The sequence below is a fragment of the Musca vetustissima genome, unplaced genomic scaffold, assembly GCF_032173495.1.
Source record: "Musca vetustissima isolate MV318-11 ecotype Yass unplaced genomic scaffold, APGP_CSIRO_Mvet_v1 utg24388, whole genome shotgun sequence".
In the NCBI taxonomy this organism is placed as follows: domain Eukaryota; kingdom Metazoa; phylum Arthropoda; class Insecta; order Diptera; family Muscidae; genus Musca; species Musca vetustissima.
In genome coordinates, this window is record NW_026879360.1 from 126164 (window position 1) to 146990 (window position 20827).

Consider the following 20827-nt stretch of genomic DNA (forward strand, 5'->3'; position numbering starts at 1 on the left):
TCCACCAGCACCACTACCTCCAGTTGTACTGGAGCCACCTAAATTCGGTGCGTAATGCATATCACAGTTTGCTGTTAGTAATTCTCTCGTACTGGACGTCGATGAAGTGGCCGACAGTGGTTGTTTAACTAAGGTACGCACTTGTCCTCGTGCCGTTGCATTGCTGCTGCTACTGTTGTTGTTATTGTGAAAACTTAAACCGCCAACAACGGCTGATGATGATGAACCGGATCCCCCCACAGATGTCGATGATGTTGAGACCATCGACAATTGTGGACTGCCTGAGGGTGGTGTATGAGGAAAGAAATGTTGTTGTTGTTGCTGCTGTTGTTGTTGTTGATGGACATTAGGTAGCGGTGATTTGAGAAATTCTTCCTTTTGTTTTATCGATTCACGCAAGCGTATCATTAAATCGCTGGTATCAACAGCAGCATTGGAAGCATAAAATGCGGCAGCATTTTGCTGTTGTTGCAATTGTTGTTGGCGGGTTAATACTGTTAGATTTGCTGGTGGTGAACTGGAAAAAGGGAGAAGAAAAAGAAAAGACGGGAAATTAAAATAATTTTTATAATAAGGGTATCTAGAGAAAAAATACAGATGTGGATTAAAACTAATTTAGTATTGGAGACCTCAGAAGGCATGTAGAGAACTTTTCTAAAAAATCAGTAGAATAAAGACAGCTTCAAAATTTGTTATTTAAATGGAGGTGACACTTAAACAATTTTTACATGAAGCTAATCTTCTTTTAAAAAATTGATCTACATTAAAAATCGAAAGAAATAGCAATGAAGTGTTTTTAACCGAAGATAGGAGTCTAAGAGATTCTGGTACATCATATAAAAATAATTGAAGGATTAAAAAAGGATTAATCTCTAGAAGGTCCTACACAACAATCTGGTATTTGAACTTGATCCTAGTATGAATGAAATTTTACAATGATCCAAGCTTATCCCTTCGATAATCCCGCCGGACAGACGTTTCTAAATCGACTTCAAACTGTTTACAAAGGATTTGGTATCATACGAGGGCAAAGCGCGGTATAAACAGAAAAAAGTTAAGTGTTTTGGAAACTTCCATATCTGTTAAGAACACATGTAAAATTCTGTTTCGATCTGGCAACTCCTTCATATAGAAACAGGTGTTCAAAAAAGACACATCCTCAATATTTTTACGATGTAAACGCCCATTTCTTATTTCTTCATTGTAAAAAAAAATTGCGGATGCATCTTTTTCGAACATCTTTCCCTATATGAAGAAATTGACAGATCGATCATAACGAAGATGGAAGTTTCCAAAAACTTAACTTTTTTAACTAAAGCTTGACACAGGTTAAAGGTTGCAGTCTCATAGAAGAACTATCTTTTATTGAAAACATCAAAGGAGTCCTTACGATGATATGCATGAAAATCACTAGAAAATATCAAAAACAGAATCGAAGAAGCCTCATAAAAGAACATCTTCTCAACATATAGAGGACCAATGTACGATGATGTTTGGAAAGTATTAATATTGTAATAGACCTCGTAAATCGAATACACTGATGTACGGTACATTTCTAGAAATTTGTTTTCTATATTAAAATTCTTTATAATATCTTCCATCTATACAAGACATCTAGAAGGTATTCATAAGGTGATCCAAAATATAAAAGACCTTTCATTTATAAAAGACCATCGAATGGTCTACTAACCACAGAAGACTTTTGAGGCGTGTTATATCTATAGGAGAACTCTGAAAGGTATTCTTATTATGAATGACCTTTATAAGACTTTTGAATAAAGTTCATCTTTATAAGGTCGGCCTTCTAACCATAAAATGCCTGTAGAAGTTATTCTAACATAAGGAAGACACTTAAAAGGTGATCTAACGGAAGGAGATTTCTACAACGGGGTTTAACTATAAAGGCCCTCATAAAGAACTTCAACAGAATTTCTTCTTAGAAGACCTCCATAAGATTGTACAAAAATATATGTCGATCGTAGTCTAGGAACAGCAATCGGTGCAGTATTTTCACAAGGCATATAGACGCACTTTTCTGATCTTTTAAAGAGACATTTGAAGTCACAAAAGACTTCGAAAAATTCAGAATTGAATTTATTTCAAAATCTTCCGCCAGTTGGTAGGAATTCCTAATATATATGCTATGCTGGCCTTCAGAACCACAATCAATCCATGTTATTCCTTTCGCACATCTCCCTCAACCTAACTCTGCTGTAAACTATTTGACATTAGAATATTTAATTTTTTTTCTCAAATATCTGTCATTCATGGTTTCTTATCTTTATAATTGTTTTTTTTTTTATTCTTTTGTATTATAAAATAATTTTTATAATTTTATTTTAGCATGATTCATTGGGTTGAAGATTTGCGGTTTCATTTATATTTTTTTCATTATTATTAGTTTTTGAGTTTATCTGTATAATTTGATCGCTGATGCATCAACCACCGTCAGCCAGCGAACAAAGTTAACCAGTATGTCTACCAATCCCATATTTGCATATTTGCGATTTGTGTGATTATAGACAGGTTAAATGTTGTCATTCGGCGTAGGCAATGGATAAGCAACTATTTTTTTTTTGTCGAATAGTTCTCTTCATTTTGGGAATGTATTTCGGATGAATTGTTAATTTTTAAATAATTAAATTGGTAATTTAGATAATTTTGGTAATTGGAATTACACAGTTTGAATATTAACAATATTTGTAATAAAAAACTATCAGAAGATGTTGGACTTATTTTTGATTAAAATTTCAATAAACCACAACCACAAGTGATATATTTATATAGATATGCTTCTACGTCAACTGTATTCGAACGACCTGGACGTCTAGCAAATATTGTCTGTTGTCAGATTTCAAATAAAATTATTCACGACAGCAATGTTCATAGGATAAAGATTTGATCGCCAAAATTCGTTTATATTTTGAAGCAAAGGATAAATTGTCTAACAACTAATTTGAAAGTATCGTTAGGGGGTTGCCGATTGATTTGCAACCCTTCAACCTTTGTGTAGTATACAAAATAGTATTACCTAAGAAAGTCGCAGGACTTTTATTTTAAAGGTTTAATGATTTTTTTTTAGAAATTGTGACCATTTGGAATAGACCGATAGACGCATACATTTAAGCATTGCCTATTTTTCATGAATACATTGTAATGTAAATAAAGTTTTTGGGAGAGGAGGTTCTGTTACCTTCCCCACAGAGGATTAACATTTTGAAGTGGACCGATAGATAGGCTCCATTTTGTTTGTCTTACCTAGATTTCCTAAAAAAACTACAATTTGCAAAGCTAGGATCAAATCCAAAAATTTCAAAAGTTGTGATCTGATGGCTCCATTTTTTGGTATTTATCAAAAGCATACGCTTTGTAAAGTTTGATCCAAATCAGGGAGAATCCGATTCATCGAATTTTCACTATATACCAGATGGAGAGGAAGATAGTCTCCATCTTTGAACATGATCGAAATTTAAAAGAAATTTTACTATGACCAATGTTTATAGAGAAAATAGAAGAGAAGAAGTCACATAGAAGAACTATCCTCTATAAGGTATTATATTTATAAAAAGGTCATCTATCTATAGGCTACATCAAAACATGTATTAATTTTATAAAAAACCCCAAGGGTCTGTTTTGTCTAAAGAAGATATTCGGTAGGTATAGAGGAATTATATATCATGATTTGTATATAGTATTAAATTTTTAATAGACCTCTGGAAGTATTCGATCTCCGGAACATTTCCGGAAAGTTATATTTTGTCTATAAAACGCCTTCATAATGCCTTCGATCTTTAGAATACCTGAATAAGGTTTTTCATCCATAAAAGGTCTCCAAAGGTCTCCAAGGGTATTAAGCTATAGAGGTCCTCTTAAATAGTTCTTCTTCTTAATATAAAAGATTGATCTCCAGAATATTTTATAAAGGCAAATTCTAGAAGGTCCTCCAAATATGATCTCTGGATGATCGTCTATCTATAAGATCTTCTAAATTTAGAAAATCTCCTTGAGGTTTTTCGAATATAAAAGGGGTTTAGTATAAAAGATATCCAGAAGATTTTATAAATGTAGACGGCTTCTAGAAGGTCTTCCAAATAGGATCTCTGGATCACAATCTCTATCTATAAGATATTTAACTTTAGAAAAACTCTTGAAGTCTTCTATAATTGTATTCTTGTATAGAATACCTATAGAAATACCCTTTGATATGCATTACTATAAACGTTTTATAGATAATATCTACTATGGAAGTCGACTAGAAGTTTTATCTCCTATAGGATGTCTTCTATCGATAGAAATCTCCTCTATATCTAGATGCAAGAGAAGGTAAGGTATATATAAAATATCTTTTAGAACATTAAGCTTTCCGGGGAACTTCCATCCAAGGTTTTCTACAATCAATAGAAAACATTTAAAAAATCGAAATTATCCTGCAGAAGTCAGCTAGAAGTTTTAGGTCTTCGGAATTCTATATACTATGTAAATATCTTCCATCTATAGAAGCCCTGTAGAATGTAGGTAAAATATAATTAGATGTACTTCCAGAATATCATAGCTAAATGTTAGACCAATTGCCGCAAAATTTTGCATATAGGAGGTTTTCTATCGATAGAAATCTCCTCTATATCAAAATGCAAGAGAAGGTAAGGTATATATAAAATATCTTTTAGGACATTAAGCTTTCCGGGGGACTTTCATCCAAGGTTTTCTACAATCAATAGAAAACATTTAGAAAATCGAAATTATCCTGCAGAAGTCAGCTAGAAGTTTTAGGTCTTCGGAATTCTATATACTATATAAATATCTTCCATCTATAGTAGGTAAAATATATTTAGATGTACTTCCAGAACTTTATAGCTAAATGTTAGACCAATTGCCGCAAAATTTTCACAAAGTACTGAAGTTATTATAAAATAACGCGTGTCAAGTTTTATTGAAATCGGTTTGCGATTTATATAAAGCTTCCATATATATTCGTCCGATTGTATGTAAAAACTGTACCTAAAGTCGCTCCATTTCTTTCGATTTGCACGAAATATGGCACACCATACTGAATTGAGTCTAGAATGATGTGTGATAAGTTTCGTGAAAATCGGTTCAGATTTAGATATAGCTCCCATATATATTCGTCCGATTTTATGTTAATTGAGCACAAAAGCTCCTATATTTCTTTCGATTTGCACGAAATTTGGCATATCATACTGAATTGAGTCTAGAATGATGTGTGCTAAGTTCCATGTAAATCAGTTCAGATGTAGATGTAGCTCCCATTTATATTTTCGTCCGATTTTATGTAAATAGTGTACCAAATAGTGTATATATTTCGAACTACTTTCCTTACTGGTTTAAGAATACTTTTTTGTGATCTAGACGTGGATTTTTAAGAATATTTTTGAAGCTTCTGGAGGCGTGAATTAAAAAAATGTAAACAATATTTGAACTCCAGTCTTGCATCTACATACATAGTTTGCTTTGATTCTTTGACACTATGCACGGATTTCCTGATAATTATCAACAAATTGAAATCCATAGAATTTAGCGGTGTTTTATATAGCATCATTATTAGGGTACTAAACATTTCAAAATTAGTTTATTTACAAAAAAAATATGATTAAAAATAAAAAATTATATCTAAAATTCATATCCCCACCTTTGACACGGTTTACAACACTTTTGACAGAAACAATTTAAAATTGCATCGAGTGGAGTCATATTGTTGTTGTTGTTGGTAAGTCCAAGCTTCCGCTGAGCCAGACTAGCTGCCTAGTTAGCCATACTTTTCGCTATATAGTTGTATAAATACTGTTATACTCGTATTGTTGTTGTTGCGGTTGTGTTTTAATTTCTATATTTTTGCAAATTGTTTATTTTCTTTGCAATTTTATATTTTCTTTTGAAAAATAAAATTTATATTCATTGAAACAATTATATATTTTCATTAAAATATTTAACTGTAATAAAAAACAGGCACAGACACACACATAAATATGATTAGTAAAATAAGGCACGCGACTAAAAAACACAATAACAAATAAAACCAACGAAACTTGGTCAATACAATAACACAACAATGAGGCTTAAATTCCAATGATTACTAAATGAGGTTTTTTTTGAAGAGACAAATTTGGATTTGAAGAGTGAACACAGGCCCGCAAAACAAAACCGAAACGATGACAATAGCACGCAAAAAAACTGGGAGTGGTTGTTGGTTTGAATTATTTTTGTTTTTGTAATTTTTTTATTTTTGTAAAAACGAAAGTGCGAAAATATTTTCAGTTCCGCCACTTTTAGTTATATGCCACACTTTTATGTTGCACGTTTATTTATTTTTATATTTTTAAATTTTCTTATCAGATGTGGCAAAAAAATCTCAACCAAACACAAAACACTTTTCTCAAAGACTGTGGCGTTAAACTACGAGATTTAAACGTGATGATGATGATGATCTGGTTTGCTTAGTCAGACTCGTTGGTGGGTTGGTAAGAAGCGAAATAAAGTCATCGGAATATGCAAAAACTAAAAAAAAGAACACCAGCCACTTAAAGTGTTGCAACTAAGCCTAATGTTACCGCAAAAAATTACCCCGCGGTAAATATCACAATTTCGAAATGTTTCGTTTATTTTCGTTTTTCTTGTATTCTAAGGTTCCGCGAAGAGAAACCCTAAACTAATACACGACGACGACGACCCCGATAATTGAAATCAATCACGGACGCAATACAATCGGACAATATTTTGTCCGCCCGCTTGACGGACAACAACTGCCATTAACTGGCTGGCTGGGGGAACAAAATTCATTGTTGTCATAAAACAAAATGAGACAAGGTGGTCACATACCTTGAAATACTCTTAAAATTCTACCCAAAGAGTTCCTCCGGGTGGGTACTCACCGCCATTACGCTCTGCTTGGCTGTCGTAGAAGAAAGTAATGCGAAGAAGAAGCATTGAGGGTGACGTTTATGGCACCAAAATAAAAATATTTTTTGAATTTTGATTTTTGCAGCTAGCCTTTATTCGAGCTAAGCTTGCTCACAAATAGCGCTTCTACTTCTTAAGAGACATTATTAATCGATGATATGCGACAATAATTACTTATTTTTTATACGTTTTTGGCTCGTGCTAACGTGGCTAACAGAGACTAAGATAGAATGCTAATACGAGGTTGCAATGATCAGGGTGGTTTCGGGAGGAGAATAACATTGATAGAGAGCTATTGTAGAGATTGAATACCCACCAGCTGTCTTCTATAGGTAGAAGGCCTGCTAGGGGCCTTCTGTGCTCTAGGCGTGGATTTTTTAAATATATTTTTTGAAGAGCCTTCTGAGCTCTAGGTGTGGAATTTTTAAAAATATTTTTTCAGACACCATCAGAGCTCTAGGCGTTGATTTTTTAAAAATATTTTTTCAAGCAACATCAGAGCTCTAGGCGTGGATTTTTTAAAAATATTTTTTCAAGCTCCATCATAGCTCTAGGCGTGAAATTTTGTAAATATATTTTTTCAAGCAACATCGGAGCTCTAGGCGTGGATTTTTTAAAAATATTTTTTCAAGCTCCATCATAGCTCTAGGCGTGAAATTTTGTAAATATATTTTTTCAAGCAACATCGGAGCTCTAGGCGTGGATTTTTTAAAAATATTTTTTCAAGCTCCATCATAGCTCTAGGCGTGAAATTTTGTAAATATATTTTTTCAAGCAACATCGGAGCTCTAGGCGTGGATTTTTTAAAAATATTTTTTCAAGCTCCATCATAGCTCTAGGCGTGAAATTTTGTAAATATATTTTTTCAAGCAACATCGGAGCTCTAGGCGTGGATTTTTTAAAAATATTTTTTCAAGCTCCATCATAGCTCTAGGCGTGAAATTTTGTAAATATATTTTTTCAAGCAACATCGGAGCTCTAGGCGTGGATTTTTTAAAAATATTTTTTCAAGCTCCATCATAGCTGAAATTTTGTAAATATATTTTTTGAAGAGCCTTCTGGGCAATAGGAGTGGATTTTTTAAATATATTTTTTGAACAGCCTTCTGAGCTCTAGGCGTGGATTTTTTAAATATATTTTTTGAACAGCCTTCTGAGCTCTAGGCGTGGATTTTTTAAATATATTTTTTGAACAGCCTTCTGAGCTCTAGGCGTGGATTTTTTAAATATATTTTTTGAACAACCTTCTGAGCTCTAGGCGTGGATTTTTTAAATATATTTTTTGAACAGCCTTCTGAGCTCTAGGCGTGGATTTTTTAAATATATTTTTTGAACAGCCTTCTGAGCTCTAGGCGTGGATTTTTTAAATATATTTTTTGAACAGCCTTCTGAGCTCTAGGCGTGGATTTTTTAAATATATTTTTTGAACAGCCTTCTGAGCTCTAGGCGTGGATTTTTTAAATATATTTTTTGAACAGCCTTCTGAGCTCTAGGCGTGGATTTTTTAAATATATTTTTTGAACAGCCTTCTGAGCTCTAGGCGTGGATTTTTTAAATATATTTTTTGAACAGCCTTCTGAGCTCTAGGCGTGGATTTTTTAAATATATTTTTTGAACAGCCTTCTGAGCTCTAGGCGTGGATTTTTTAAATATATTTTTTGAACAGCCTTCTGAGCTCTAGGCGTGGATTTTTTAAATATATTTTTTGAACAGCCTTCTGAGCTCTAGGCGTGGATTTTTTAAATATATTTTTTGAACAGCCTTCTGAGCTCTAGGCGTGGATTTTTTAAATATATTTTTTGAACAGCCTTCTGAGCTCTAGGCGTGGATTTTTTAAATATATTTTTTGAACAGCCTTCTGAGCTCTAGGCGTGGATTTTTTAAATATATTTTTTGAACAGCCTTCTGAGCTCTAGGCGTGGATTTTTTAAATATATTTTTTGAGGAGCCTTCTGAGCTCTAGGCGTGGAATTTTAAAATATATTTTTTGAGGAGCCTTCTGAGCTCTAGGCGTGGAATTTTTAAATATATTTTTTGAACAGCCTTCTGAGCTCTAGGCGTGGATTTTTTAAATATATTTTTTGAACAGCCTTCTGAGCTCTAGGCGTGGAATTTTTAAATATATTTTTTGAGGAGCCTTCTGAGCTCTTGGCGTGGAATTTTAAAATATATTTTTTTAAGAGCCTTCTGAGCTCTAGGCGTGGAATTTTTAAATATATTTTTTGAGGAGCCTTCTGAGCTCTTGGCGTGGAATTTTAAAATATATTTTTTTAAGAGCCTTCTGAGCTCTAGGCGTGGAATTTTTAAATATATTTTTGGAAGGATCTGATAACCTCTAGCGTGGATTCTCTAGGAATAATTTCCCGTCATTTCCATACTTCTGCCATACTCATAAACCAATAATATTATTGACACTAGTCACACAGCTCAAACCCAATATTTAATTCCTACAATTGTGTATGAAGCTGAAAACACAACGACGATTCAGGTGGAAGATAGAGAGAAGATTAAGAAGAGGTGAAGGCGGTCGAGGGGGTGGTCTAGTAATTGTGTTGGCGGTATGCATTTGTGGCAGTATGCCCATAATAATCGCATATCGAATTATGTTATGTGTCACAAATTATGGACATATAGCTGGGGATATATTTTTGTGTGATACGTGCGGACGTACGACTTGCGTATCAGCAGTCAACCAGCCAGTCAGTCAATCATACATCAGCTAGCCAATGAGCAGGCAGTCAGTCAGTCATCATCACCATCAGTAAGTAAATTGATTAAAACAGAAACAAAAAATAAACAAACAAATGAGCGAACGATGTGAAGTGACGAACAAATTATTTTTAAAGCTAAGCTCGGTCTTAATGATATTCCGATCACATTTAAATGGCTTATTGCAAAGAAATACAGCAGTAGTAACAACAACAGCAATAACAATGATACGAATAAATATGATTTAATTAGCATTTGAATTCTTTTGCGAAATCAATACAGACGAAATATTGACAGGTTGGTGGTTGACTGACGGGGGCTCATTTTAATTATTTGTAATTTTTTGTTTTTTTTATTAAAATTCAAAATTTCATATAAAAATTCGACAATTCTCTTAGCTTCATGTAGGCTCTCTTTTTGATATTCTCTTCTTTATTATAAGTCTACCACGAATAACAACTCGAATTATCCGCCTTGGCTTCAAAATTGTCATAATTTTTTTCTGTCTACTTTACTTTGATTCGTAATTGGCGTGGCTGGCATGCCCGGTTGGTGGATTGGCAGGGTGGAGGTGATGATAATGGAAATTTGCGACAATACGCGGAAATATTTATCATACGAAAAGGGACACAACAACTACCACAATATTCGATTGAATACCATCATCATCAACGCCACCGTGTTTAAATGAGAATGTCGTTCGGTCGCCGTTCTGTAATTTGTCCCACCAGCAACAACAACTGCCGCGACGACATTCAAATTGAACAGAAAAAAAATTATTTTATTTAAATATTTCAGACTCGTCGTCCGTTGAGGCTATAAAAAGTGGCAATAATTTGATCAATGCACAAATTAACAGGAGTGTTTCGTCCGCGTTTTATTGTCGTTATTGTCCATTGTATTGCAGTTGTTATTGTTGTCAAATAAAATAAAAAAATATTTATTAAAATAAGTTGAGTCAAAAATATACACAAAAAGAGATCAGATGCAGGCTGCATGGAAGACGGATCTTCAAAAATGTTTTTAAAAAATAATTTAATAGAGGTCAGATGTTGCTTAAAAATATATATTTAAAAATCCACGCCTAGAGCTCAGAAGGCTATTCAAAAATATATATTTAAAAATCCACGCCTAGAGCTCAGAAGGCTATTCAAAAACATATTTAAAAATCCACGCCTAGATCTCAGATGTTTCTTAAAAAAATATTTAAAAATCCACGCCTAGATCTCAGATGTTTCTTAAAAAAATATTTAAAAATCCACGCCTAGATCTCAGATGTTTCTTAAAAAAATATTTAAAAATCCACGCCTAGATCTCAGATGTTTCTTAAAAAAATATTTAAAAATCCACGCCTAGAGCTCAGAAGGCTATTCAAAAACATATTTAAAAATCCACGCCTAGAGCTCAGAAGGCTATTCAAAAACATATTTAAAAATCCACGCCTAGAGGTCGGATGTTGCTTGAAAAAATATATTTAAAAAATCCACGCCTAGAGCTCAGATGTTGCTTGAAAAAATATATTTAAAAAATCCACGCCTAGAGGTCAGATGTTGCTTGAAAAAATATATTTAAAAAATCCACGCCTAGAGGTCAGATGTTGCTTGAAAAAATATATTTAAAAAAAAATATATTCTTGAAAAAATATAAAAAATCCACGCCTAGAGGTCGGATGTTGCTTGAAAAAATATATTTAAAAAATCCACGCCTAGAGGTCGGATGTTGCTTGAAAAAATATATTTAAAAAATCCACGCCTAGAGGTCGGATGTTGCTTGAAAAAATATATTTAAAAAATCCACGCCTAGAGGTCGGATGTTGCTTGAAAAAATATATTTAAAAAATCCACGCCTAGAGGTCGGATGTTGCTTGAAAAAATATATTTAAAAAATCCACGCCTAGAGGTCGGATGTTGCTTGAAAAAATATATTTAAAAAATCCACGCCTAGAGGTCGGATGTTGCTTGAAAAAATATATTTAAAAAATCCACGCCTAGAGGTCGGATGTTGCTTGAAAAAATATATTTAAAAAATCCACGCCTAGAGGTCGGATGTTGCTTGAAAAAATATATTTAAAAAATCCACGCCTAGAGGTCGGATGTTGCTTGAAAAAATATATTTAAAAAATCCACGCCTAGAGGTCGGATGTTGCTTGAAAAAATATATTTAAAAAATCCACGCCTAGAGGTCGGATGTTGCTTGAAAAAATATATTTAAAAAATCCACGCCTAGAGGTCGGATGTTGCTTGAAAAAATATATTTAAAAAATCCACGCCTAGAGGTCGGATGTTGCTTGAAAAAATATATTTAAAAAATCCACGCCTAGAGGTCGGATGTTGCTTGAAAAAATATATTTAAAAAATCCACGCCTAGAGGTCGGATGTTGCTTGAAAAAATATATTTAAAAAATCCACGCCTAGAGGTCGGATGTTGCTTGAAAAAATATATTTAAAAAATCCACGCCTAGAGGTCGGATGTTGCTTGAAAAAATATATTTAAAAAATCCACGCCTAGAGGTCGGATGTTGCTTGAAAAAATATATTTAAAAAATCCACGCCTAGAGGTCGGATGTTGCTTGAAAAAATATATTTAAAAAATCCACGCCTAGAGGTCGGATGTTGCTTGAAAAAATATATTTAAAAAATCCACGCCTAGAGGTCGGATGTTGCTTGAAAAAATATATTTAAAAAATCCACGCCTAGAGGTCGGATGTTGCTTGAAAAAATATATTTAAAAAATCCACGCCTAGAGGTCGGATGTTGCTTGAAAAAATATATTTAAAAAATCCACGCCTAGAGCTCAGAAGGCTCTTCAAAAAATATATTTAAAAAATCCACGCCTAGAGGTCAGAAGGCTCTTCAAAAAATATATTTAAAAAATCCACGCCTAGAGGTCGGATGTTGCTTGAAAAAATATATTTAAAAAATCCACGCCTAGAGGTCGGATGTTGCTTGAAAAAATATATTTAAAAAATCCACGCCTAGAGGTCGGATGTTGCTTGAAAAAATATATTTAAAAAATCCACGCCTAGTGGTCTGATGTTGCTTGAAAAAATATATTTACAAATCCACGCCTGGTGGTCAAATGTTGCTTGAAAAAATATATTTAAAAAATCCATGCCTGGAGTTCAGATGTTGATTCAAAAAATCCACGCCAGGAGTTCACATGGCTCTTCCAAAAATAATTTTTAACAAACCCAAGCCTAGAGTTCAGATGGTTAACACTTATATATAATTTATAAATACAACACTTCTAAAGGTAGAAACCCTCCTACAATTATTATATCGATATTTTTACCAAGATTTTCCGACACACGTGTTCCAAAGAAATTTCTCCTCCATCAATTCTTTCCCTTCCACGCTCATTTGAATTGTTTACCCTAAATCCCGATTTATTTAGTTTACATAATTAAAGTGCATACATACTGAAGATTGGGTTCGCAAACCACAACAATAATCTCTCGACCACCATAATGTTTGATAATAATAACTTTTCATTACCACTTTTTTCTCTCTACCATTGTCTTCTTCATCGTCGTCGACCCATTAATAATGTAGGCCTAAATGTGGCGTTTACTTTGGGGCCAACCACAGCCAATGTGCCAGCTATTGTTTATGGTAATTTATGTAACACCTTTTCAAAGAAACAACAAAAAAGAGTTTTTCTTTCTTTGCACTTTTTCTGTTTATTTGTTTGTTTGCTTGGTTTTTTTCAAAGCTATTTTCCCTTTTTTTAAAGCTGTCACATTTACCACTTTTTATCGCGAACCAAATGCTGTAATATAGTAGCCACATGTTCGGCTACCGATAGGAGAGGAGTTAGTGCAGTCTTGAGAAAAAGGGCGTCACGCTTTACCACCATCACCGCCATCACCCGCCCCAGCTCTCCATCAAACATTGCTGTTGTGTACTTACAATTACACCTGGTGTTAGCCCATTGCAATGTTGGTGTTGTTGCTGTTGTTGTTTAAACACACTTTAGTGTTGCTTTCTTTCACTTGATTTTAATAAATAAAATCAACAGTTGGGTTTTTAGGTTTTTGAGAAACAAAAAAACTAGGGATGTCGTTTGAGATATATTTTGGAATTTTTTATAAAATCGCAATAGAAATTTCATACCATTTTGAGTAATCGAATGAAACTTGGAAGCCAGTATAATTGTTAAAAATAATCTGATCTGTTTCCTGAGTTTGAAGTCTCAAAGTTTGGAATTCACAAATTCAAATTCCCCTTATCAATATACAAAACTCCTCCACGAATCGTCATATCTATTTTAAACACCTTTCGTTTTCAATGAAAACTTTTCATTTTAGGTGTGAGAAGTGAAAAAAGACCTTCGTTAGTTGCATTTATAGTTAATGTGTTATTGTTGCTGCTATTGTTGTTGCTTATTGCAGCTATTATTTTTATTGTAGGAAATTGTCTATAAAAAACAACAATTTTTCCCATAACTCATTTTGGGTGCTTTAAATCAAAACATAATTGTGATAAATGCATTTGAATATTTTTAGTTTTATTGCTATATAGCCAACCAATTTCAGAGAAATAAATATTAAAATAACATTTTGGTTAATGTGGTGGCTCCATAAAACCTGAACGTGAATCTGACCTCTATAAATGGTGGCGGGGTTTTTATGAGGTTTTAACTGGGATGTTCATTAACCTAATAAAGATTAATGTTTATTCATTAAAGTTAATGAGAATTGCATACAGATTATTAATTTTTTGAAAAGAAATTGAAATAGAGTATAATCTGAGAAGGGTCACCTGAAGTCTAGACGTGGATTTTTTAAATATATTTTTTGAAGAGCCATTTGAACTCCAGGCGCGGATTTTTTAAATAACATTTTTGAAGTAGCATCAGTAGCGTGGATTTTTTAAATATATTTTTTGGAGTAGCATCAGATCTATAGGCGTGGATTTTTTAAATATAATTTTTGAAGTAGCATCTCAGCTATGAGCGTGGATTTTTAAAATATATTTTTTGAAGTAGCGTCTCAGCTATGAGCGTGGATTTTTAAATATATTTTTTGAAGTAGCATCAGAGCTATAGGCGTGGATTTTTTAAATATATTTTTTGAAGTAGCATCAGAGCTATAGGCGTGGATTTTTTAAATATATTTTTTGAAGTAGCATCAGAGCTACAGGCGTGGATTTTTTAAATATAATTTTTGAAGTAGCATCAGAGCTATAGGCGTGAATTTTTTAAATGAATTTTTAAAGAGTCTTCTGAGCTCTAGGCGTGGATTTTTTAAATGAATTTTTAAAGAGTCTTCTGAGCTCTAGGCGTGGATTTTTTAAATGAATTTTTAAAGAGTCTTCTGAGCTCTAGGCGTGGATTTTTTAAATGAAATTTTAAAGAGTCTTCTGAGCTCTAGGCGTGGATTTTTTAAATATATTCTTGAAGTAGCATCAGAGCTGTAGGCCTGGAATTTTTAAGGACTATTTTTTGAAGTAGCATCAGAGCTGTAGGCCAGGCATGGATTTTTTGAAGGCAACTCTGAGCTCCAGACATGGCTTTTTTGAAGGCAACCCCGAGCGTTAGTCATTACTTTTTTTGAATATTTTTTCTAGGCAACCCCGAGCGTTAGTCATTACTTTTTTTGAATATTTTTTCTAGGCAACCCTGAGATCTAGACTTGGATTTTTAAAGATTTTTTTTTAAAGCAACCCTGAGATCTAGACTTGGATTCTTTAGAATACCAATGCATGGATTTTTTCAATGAATATCTTTGATGATTCATCGGAGATTTTGACATGTGTTTGTAAGATCTTTATTTCAAGGACTAATTGTTGTATAGATCATCTGAAGCCTAGACGTGGATACTTTAAGAAATATTTTTTAAGAGACATCTGAAGTATTGGCGTGCAGTTTTTAAGAAAAATATATTCGGAATCCTAGGAGAGATTTTTTTAAGACATCATTTTCTGAGATCTATGCGTGGTTTTCAACAATATTTTTTGATTAGCCTCTGAAGTCTAGACGTAGATTTTTCAATAATATTTTCTGAAGAACAATCTAAGCTCCTGCGTATATTTTTTAAGAAAATATTTTCTGAACCCTAGCCGTAGAGTTTTCAAGTGTATTTTCTGAAGAGACTTCTGAAGCCTTGACGTAGAATATTTTTAAACATCCGTTTGAAACTTAGACGTGGATTTTTGAGAATATTTTCTCATGAGTCGTCTGAATCCTAGGCGTGAATTTTTTATGAATATTTTCTGGTGATCCGTCTAAACCATAGGCGTGGATTTTTTTTAATGATATTTCCTTATGATCCGCCTGAAACATAGGCGTGTATTCTTTAAAGAATATTTCCTGAAGAGGCGACTGAAGTCTAGGCGAGGTTTTTTTATGAATATTTTCTGAAGAGATGCCTGATGTTTAGGCGTGGATTTTTTAAAGAATATTTTCTGAAGAGGCGCCTGATGTTCCGGCGAGGATTTTTTAAAGAATATTTTTTGAAGAGGCACCTGATGTTATGGCGAGGATTTTTTGTGAATATTTTATGAAGAACAACCTGATGTTTAGGCGTATATTTAAAAAAAAATATTTGGTGATGATCCGTCTGACGTTTAGGTGTGAATTTTTTAGAATATTTTCTGAATTGCCCTCTGAATTCTAGGCGTGGATTTCTAAGAAATACTTTCTAAATTTCCCTCTGAAGTCTAGGAATGGATTTCCACTTGATATATGATATATGAATGCTATTCTGTTTATAATATGGGTTTAAACTATATATTGAATAAATTTCAATAATTCAACCTCTTCTGACCTTGCTGTAAAATTGTTTGCTTTATGACCTTTTCATAAAAATATAGGTGAATGGGTTATTATATTTCAATTTGTAAATGAATACACAAACACAAAGGCCTGAAATACACAAAAAAAATTGCTCACACACACACTCCTACACCTATAAACGAAACGAATTGTGTTGATAAAATGCAATTAGGGTTAATCCGAACAACAATCCGAATTCCAATAGAAAGCTTCTTTTGTGTGATTAATTAAATGCTGCAATTCATGGGGGCAGTCAGCCAGCCAGCAAATACCAAAAGCCCCGCCACAAACAGACAATGGATGGTCGCTCGACTATCCAAAATGGGGAATGGGGTCTCGAGAATGAGGGTGGGTGGTGAGAGGTAGCAAAAAATTCAACATTTGTAAACCATAGTCAAATTACCATGTCAAGCATTACAATTTCCGTATATGATTGGATTGCCCTAATAGATTTGTTGAAATGCAATTCAGTGTTTTTTTGCAAATTCGTTAAATATCCCATTATTAGTGTTGCAGGGGGGTTAGGGTTACGAGTTTTTTCTTCTTTTGACTTGGTTGGTTATCGCATTGTTCGACAAGAGTGAAAAAAACACTGGACGAATAAATGAAGGAAACCTCCAAAAATTTTTTTTCTGTTCGAACATAACTAACCTACCCAAATGCAAATATATGTTGCCTTATCCCTCTTGATATGGGGAACGATAGTTATAACCCGACAGACGGACGGACAGGCAGACAACTGCCAGAAGATAGATATGTCTGGCTATACAAGAGCGAAGAAAAAACATCGAAGAAAAAGACAAGACAAAATAAAATAAGATAGCTGGTCAAGCAGACATCAACATGGTTTTAAATAGGCGATCGGTCTGGCCAGCCAGCAAGTAATCGCCCTCCAACTGACCAAAAATAAAAACAACAAGAAAAAAGTTAAACTGAAATCGTGGCAAACGACCAAACATCAAAATGATTAACTTGTTGCTTTACCGATGTTTGAATGTCGGCCTGCCTGCCAATCTGTCTGTCTGTCCGTCCGCCTATCCAGCTGTCTGTCTGTCTAGGCCTGTTGATTGTTAATATGTGTTGTTGGGCTGTGGTGTACTGCTGCTGCCACCGCTGATATTGACAACGTCTGGTCACCGCCGCAACCGTTTTTCACTGCAACCAACTAGTCAGCCAGCCAGCCTGCCTGACTGCATCAGATTCGTACTTGTTGTCTGATTAACATTGAGTTTTGTAAAGTTTCGATTCGGAGAATATTTTTGATTAACTTGACAGACATATTTATATTCGAAATTCTTTGTATGATTAATAATAAAAAGATATTTTACATATGAATGCTATTTAAGATAACACACGAGGGTGATATGGGCTGCGAAATTTTTGAAAGGGAATGATCCTGAATTTTGAAGAAAAAAATTCAATGGTCATCAGACCACTAGGCGTGGATTTTTTTAAATATATTTTTTTAAGCAACATCAGACCACTAGGCGTGGATTTTTTAAATATATTTTTTCAAGCGACATCAGACCACTAGGCGTGGATTTTTTAAATATATTTTTTCAGGCGACATCAGACCACCAGGCGTGGATTTTTTTAAATATATTTTTTCAAGCGACATCAGACCACTAGGCGTGGATTTTTTAAATATATTTTTTCAGGCGACATCAGACCACCAGGCGTGGATTTTTTTAAATATATTTTTTCAAGCGACATCAGACCAACAGGCGTGGATTTTTATACCCTACACAACTATGTTGTCAGGGTATTATAGCTTTGTGCAGCCCCAAAAGTTTGTAACGCCGCGAAATATTGGTCCTAGACCCACCTTTAAGTATACCGATCGTCATATCTCGACTAGCTTAGTCGATCTAGACATGTGTGTCCGTCCGTCTGTCCATTATAATTTGTAAACACGATACAGGCCACAGTTATGGACCAATCTTCACGAAATTTTGCATGTAGGATGGGTTCTGGCCAATGAAGACCCCTATTGTTTTTGGAAAAGATCGGTTAATAATTAGGGGATGAAATGGACCAAATATTAAATTTTTGTCGGTTTTTCTGGTCGTTCCAGAGGCCGCAATAATGACCCGAACATCGTGAAATTTTGCATGGAGAAGGGGATCAGGCCAAAGAATAAGTATGCCTGTTTTGATAAAGATCGGTCAATATTTAGCGGGTCAAATGGACCCTGACTTTTGTGTGAAAAATTCCAAAATTTGTATTCTATAGCGTATATATTTACCCCTTAAAGACATAGACCAGAGAAGTTAATATTATATCCAAGAGGAGTGGTTGACCTTTAAATGAATACCAATTATATTGTTGTATGTGCTCGGATGTGGGAGATAAACCTAAATATTTACAAGTATCTGCGTATTCGAATATTATTTGGTAACCCATTATCACTCTAGAGAGCGGAACTATAGCGTTGATCGCTTTGAAATGTTCTATGAGGTTCCAGTTATGGTCTAGGACAACGCCTATAATTTTCGGTGATGATCAGATAATAATTTTGGAATGAAGTGGACCGAAAACTTAATTTTTTGTGTTATTTTCAAGTCGATCTATAGACCACAAAAGAAAGCCGAACATCACAACACAACCCACGGTGAAGGGAATATGGACAATAGCTGTACTGAATACTCGTAATATTCGGAAAATATGTCAGTGTAAGGAAGAAGTGCTGTTTACCTCTAATCGGGAAAGAGGGTGCAAATATCACGAAATATTGCCCAGGCTCGGAATAAACATCCGCAGAAAGTTTGAGTTCCGTGGTAGTTGTGTAGGGTATCGTATGGTCGGCCCCGTCCGACTATACAGCTCCGCTCACTGGTTTTAAATATATTTTTTCAAGCAACATCAGAGCTCTAGGCCTACTTAAAGAAGTCAGACAATTTATTTTCCAATAACTTCAATAACACCCCTCGCTACTTTATCCATAATATTTAAATACATAGACATACCAGTTGCTAAAGAGGCTTATTTCAAAAAATTACTTTTTGAAGTGCATTATTCATTTGATAGTTGTTTTTGTTATTCTCTTTCAATATCAAGTAGACAGGCAGCCAATATCGGTAAGCGTTTTGGTTAGTTGCTTGGTTGGCTGTTATGTCTATTGGCCGTTAGCTAAAACTTAATTAAGAGTTGAAAGCCAACTTGAAGTTATTATGATATGAAGTGAACGAACATAAAAAATCGAAAATCCATGAGAAGGCATAACATACAAATCATATTACAAATGTAAATACATATCCATAGATACTGCAGCAGCAGTACAGACAGTGCATACATGAATATGTGCAGCATCATTAGAAGGCTAATAAAAAAATTGGGGGCTATTTTTATTACAAATTTTGAAATAAAAGTTATTAATCATCTGCTCCCGAAAACCGAAATGAGAATGGGAACTCAATGAAGACATGGCAAACATCATGTCGAATAAAATAACTGACAGTAGTAGGGAGTTTCACAACAAATGCCTCAAGATAATTTACAAGTAGTTCGAATAGTTATTAAGTGGTAGCTGGGAGAGAGAGGGAGGAAGAGTCCAACAAAATACTTTTACTTTAAGATTTAATTAAGGAATCGAGAAAACTAAGCGTGAGAATGGGGACGAAACTTTCTTTTATCTAAATAGCATCAAAGTTGCAGACATAAAAAATAGAAAAAATAAAGACCTCATCATTGGCGTGGATTTTTTAAAAAAATATTTTTTTTGTAATCCTTTTATAGAAATTATATAGCTAATGAGCATTGCTATTGGCTATCTAGGACTTAAAGATTGGCTATCTAGGACTTGAAGACCTGCTGTAGACATTTTGGATAATAGAAGCGTTTTTATAAGTTTCCTATATTCTGAAGCGTAATGGATGATACCATGATACCAAGCAACGGCTTTGATTGGTTTTAACATGGCGAAGCCCAGGCTTATCTTGGTCCATCTTTCATCTCAATTGTGGACACAGACCTCCCCGCGGTGTCACCTGGGGTAGCTATTTTCATCACCCGTTGAAATAGTGAGGTAATATGTGCCGCGAGTTCACCCATAAGGACTATAAAAAAAATGGGTTGAGGCGTCGGGTTAGTTTCCCACACTCGGAAAACCCCCACTACTATGAAAAAACAAAGAAAAAGAAAACCAACGTATAAAGGATCACGATCTGCGAATCTGCACTTAGAATGTGCGCATGTCGTACAGAACAGGTGCAGTATTCGCTTTGTCGGATGTACTCAAGAAGTACAAAGCCGATATTATTGCCTTACAGGAAATGTGATGGAGAGGTACAGGCGTAAGTAAATCAGACGATTACGCACTGTACTATAGCTGCCATGAAACGAGACATGAATTTGGCTGCGGATTTATGGTCAACAGGAGAATAAAAGACCTCGTCTCCAGATTCACTCCAGTAGATGAGCGAATTTCTATG

The 20827-nt window shown here is 34.2% G+C and overlaps 1 protein-coding gene across 1 annotated transcript in view; it reads right to left on the minus strand.

Moving 5' to 3' along the window:
* LOC133324243 (uncharacterized protein DDB_G0271670-like) overlaps window positions 1-20827 on the minus strand; it is a 90761-nt gene that overhangs the window by 65 nt on the left and 69869 nt on the right. The window contains exon 4 of the mRNA XM_061533091.1: window positions 18-517. Coding sequence (XP_061389075.1) covers window positions 18-517 — 500 coding nt within the window. The remainder of the gene's footprint in view (window positions 1-17; window positions 518-20827) is intronic.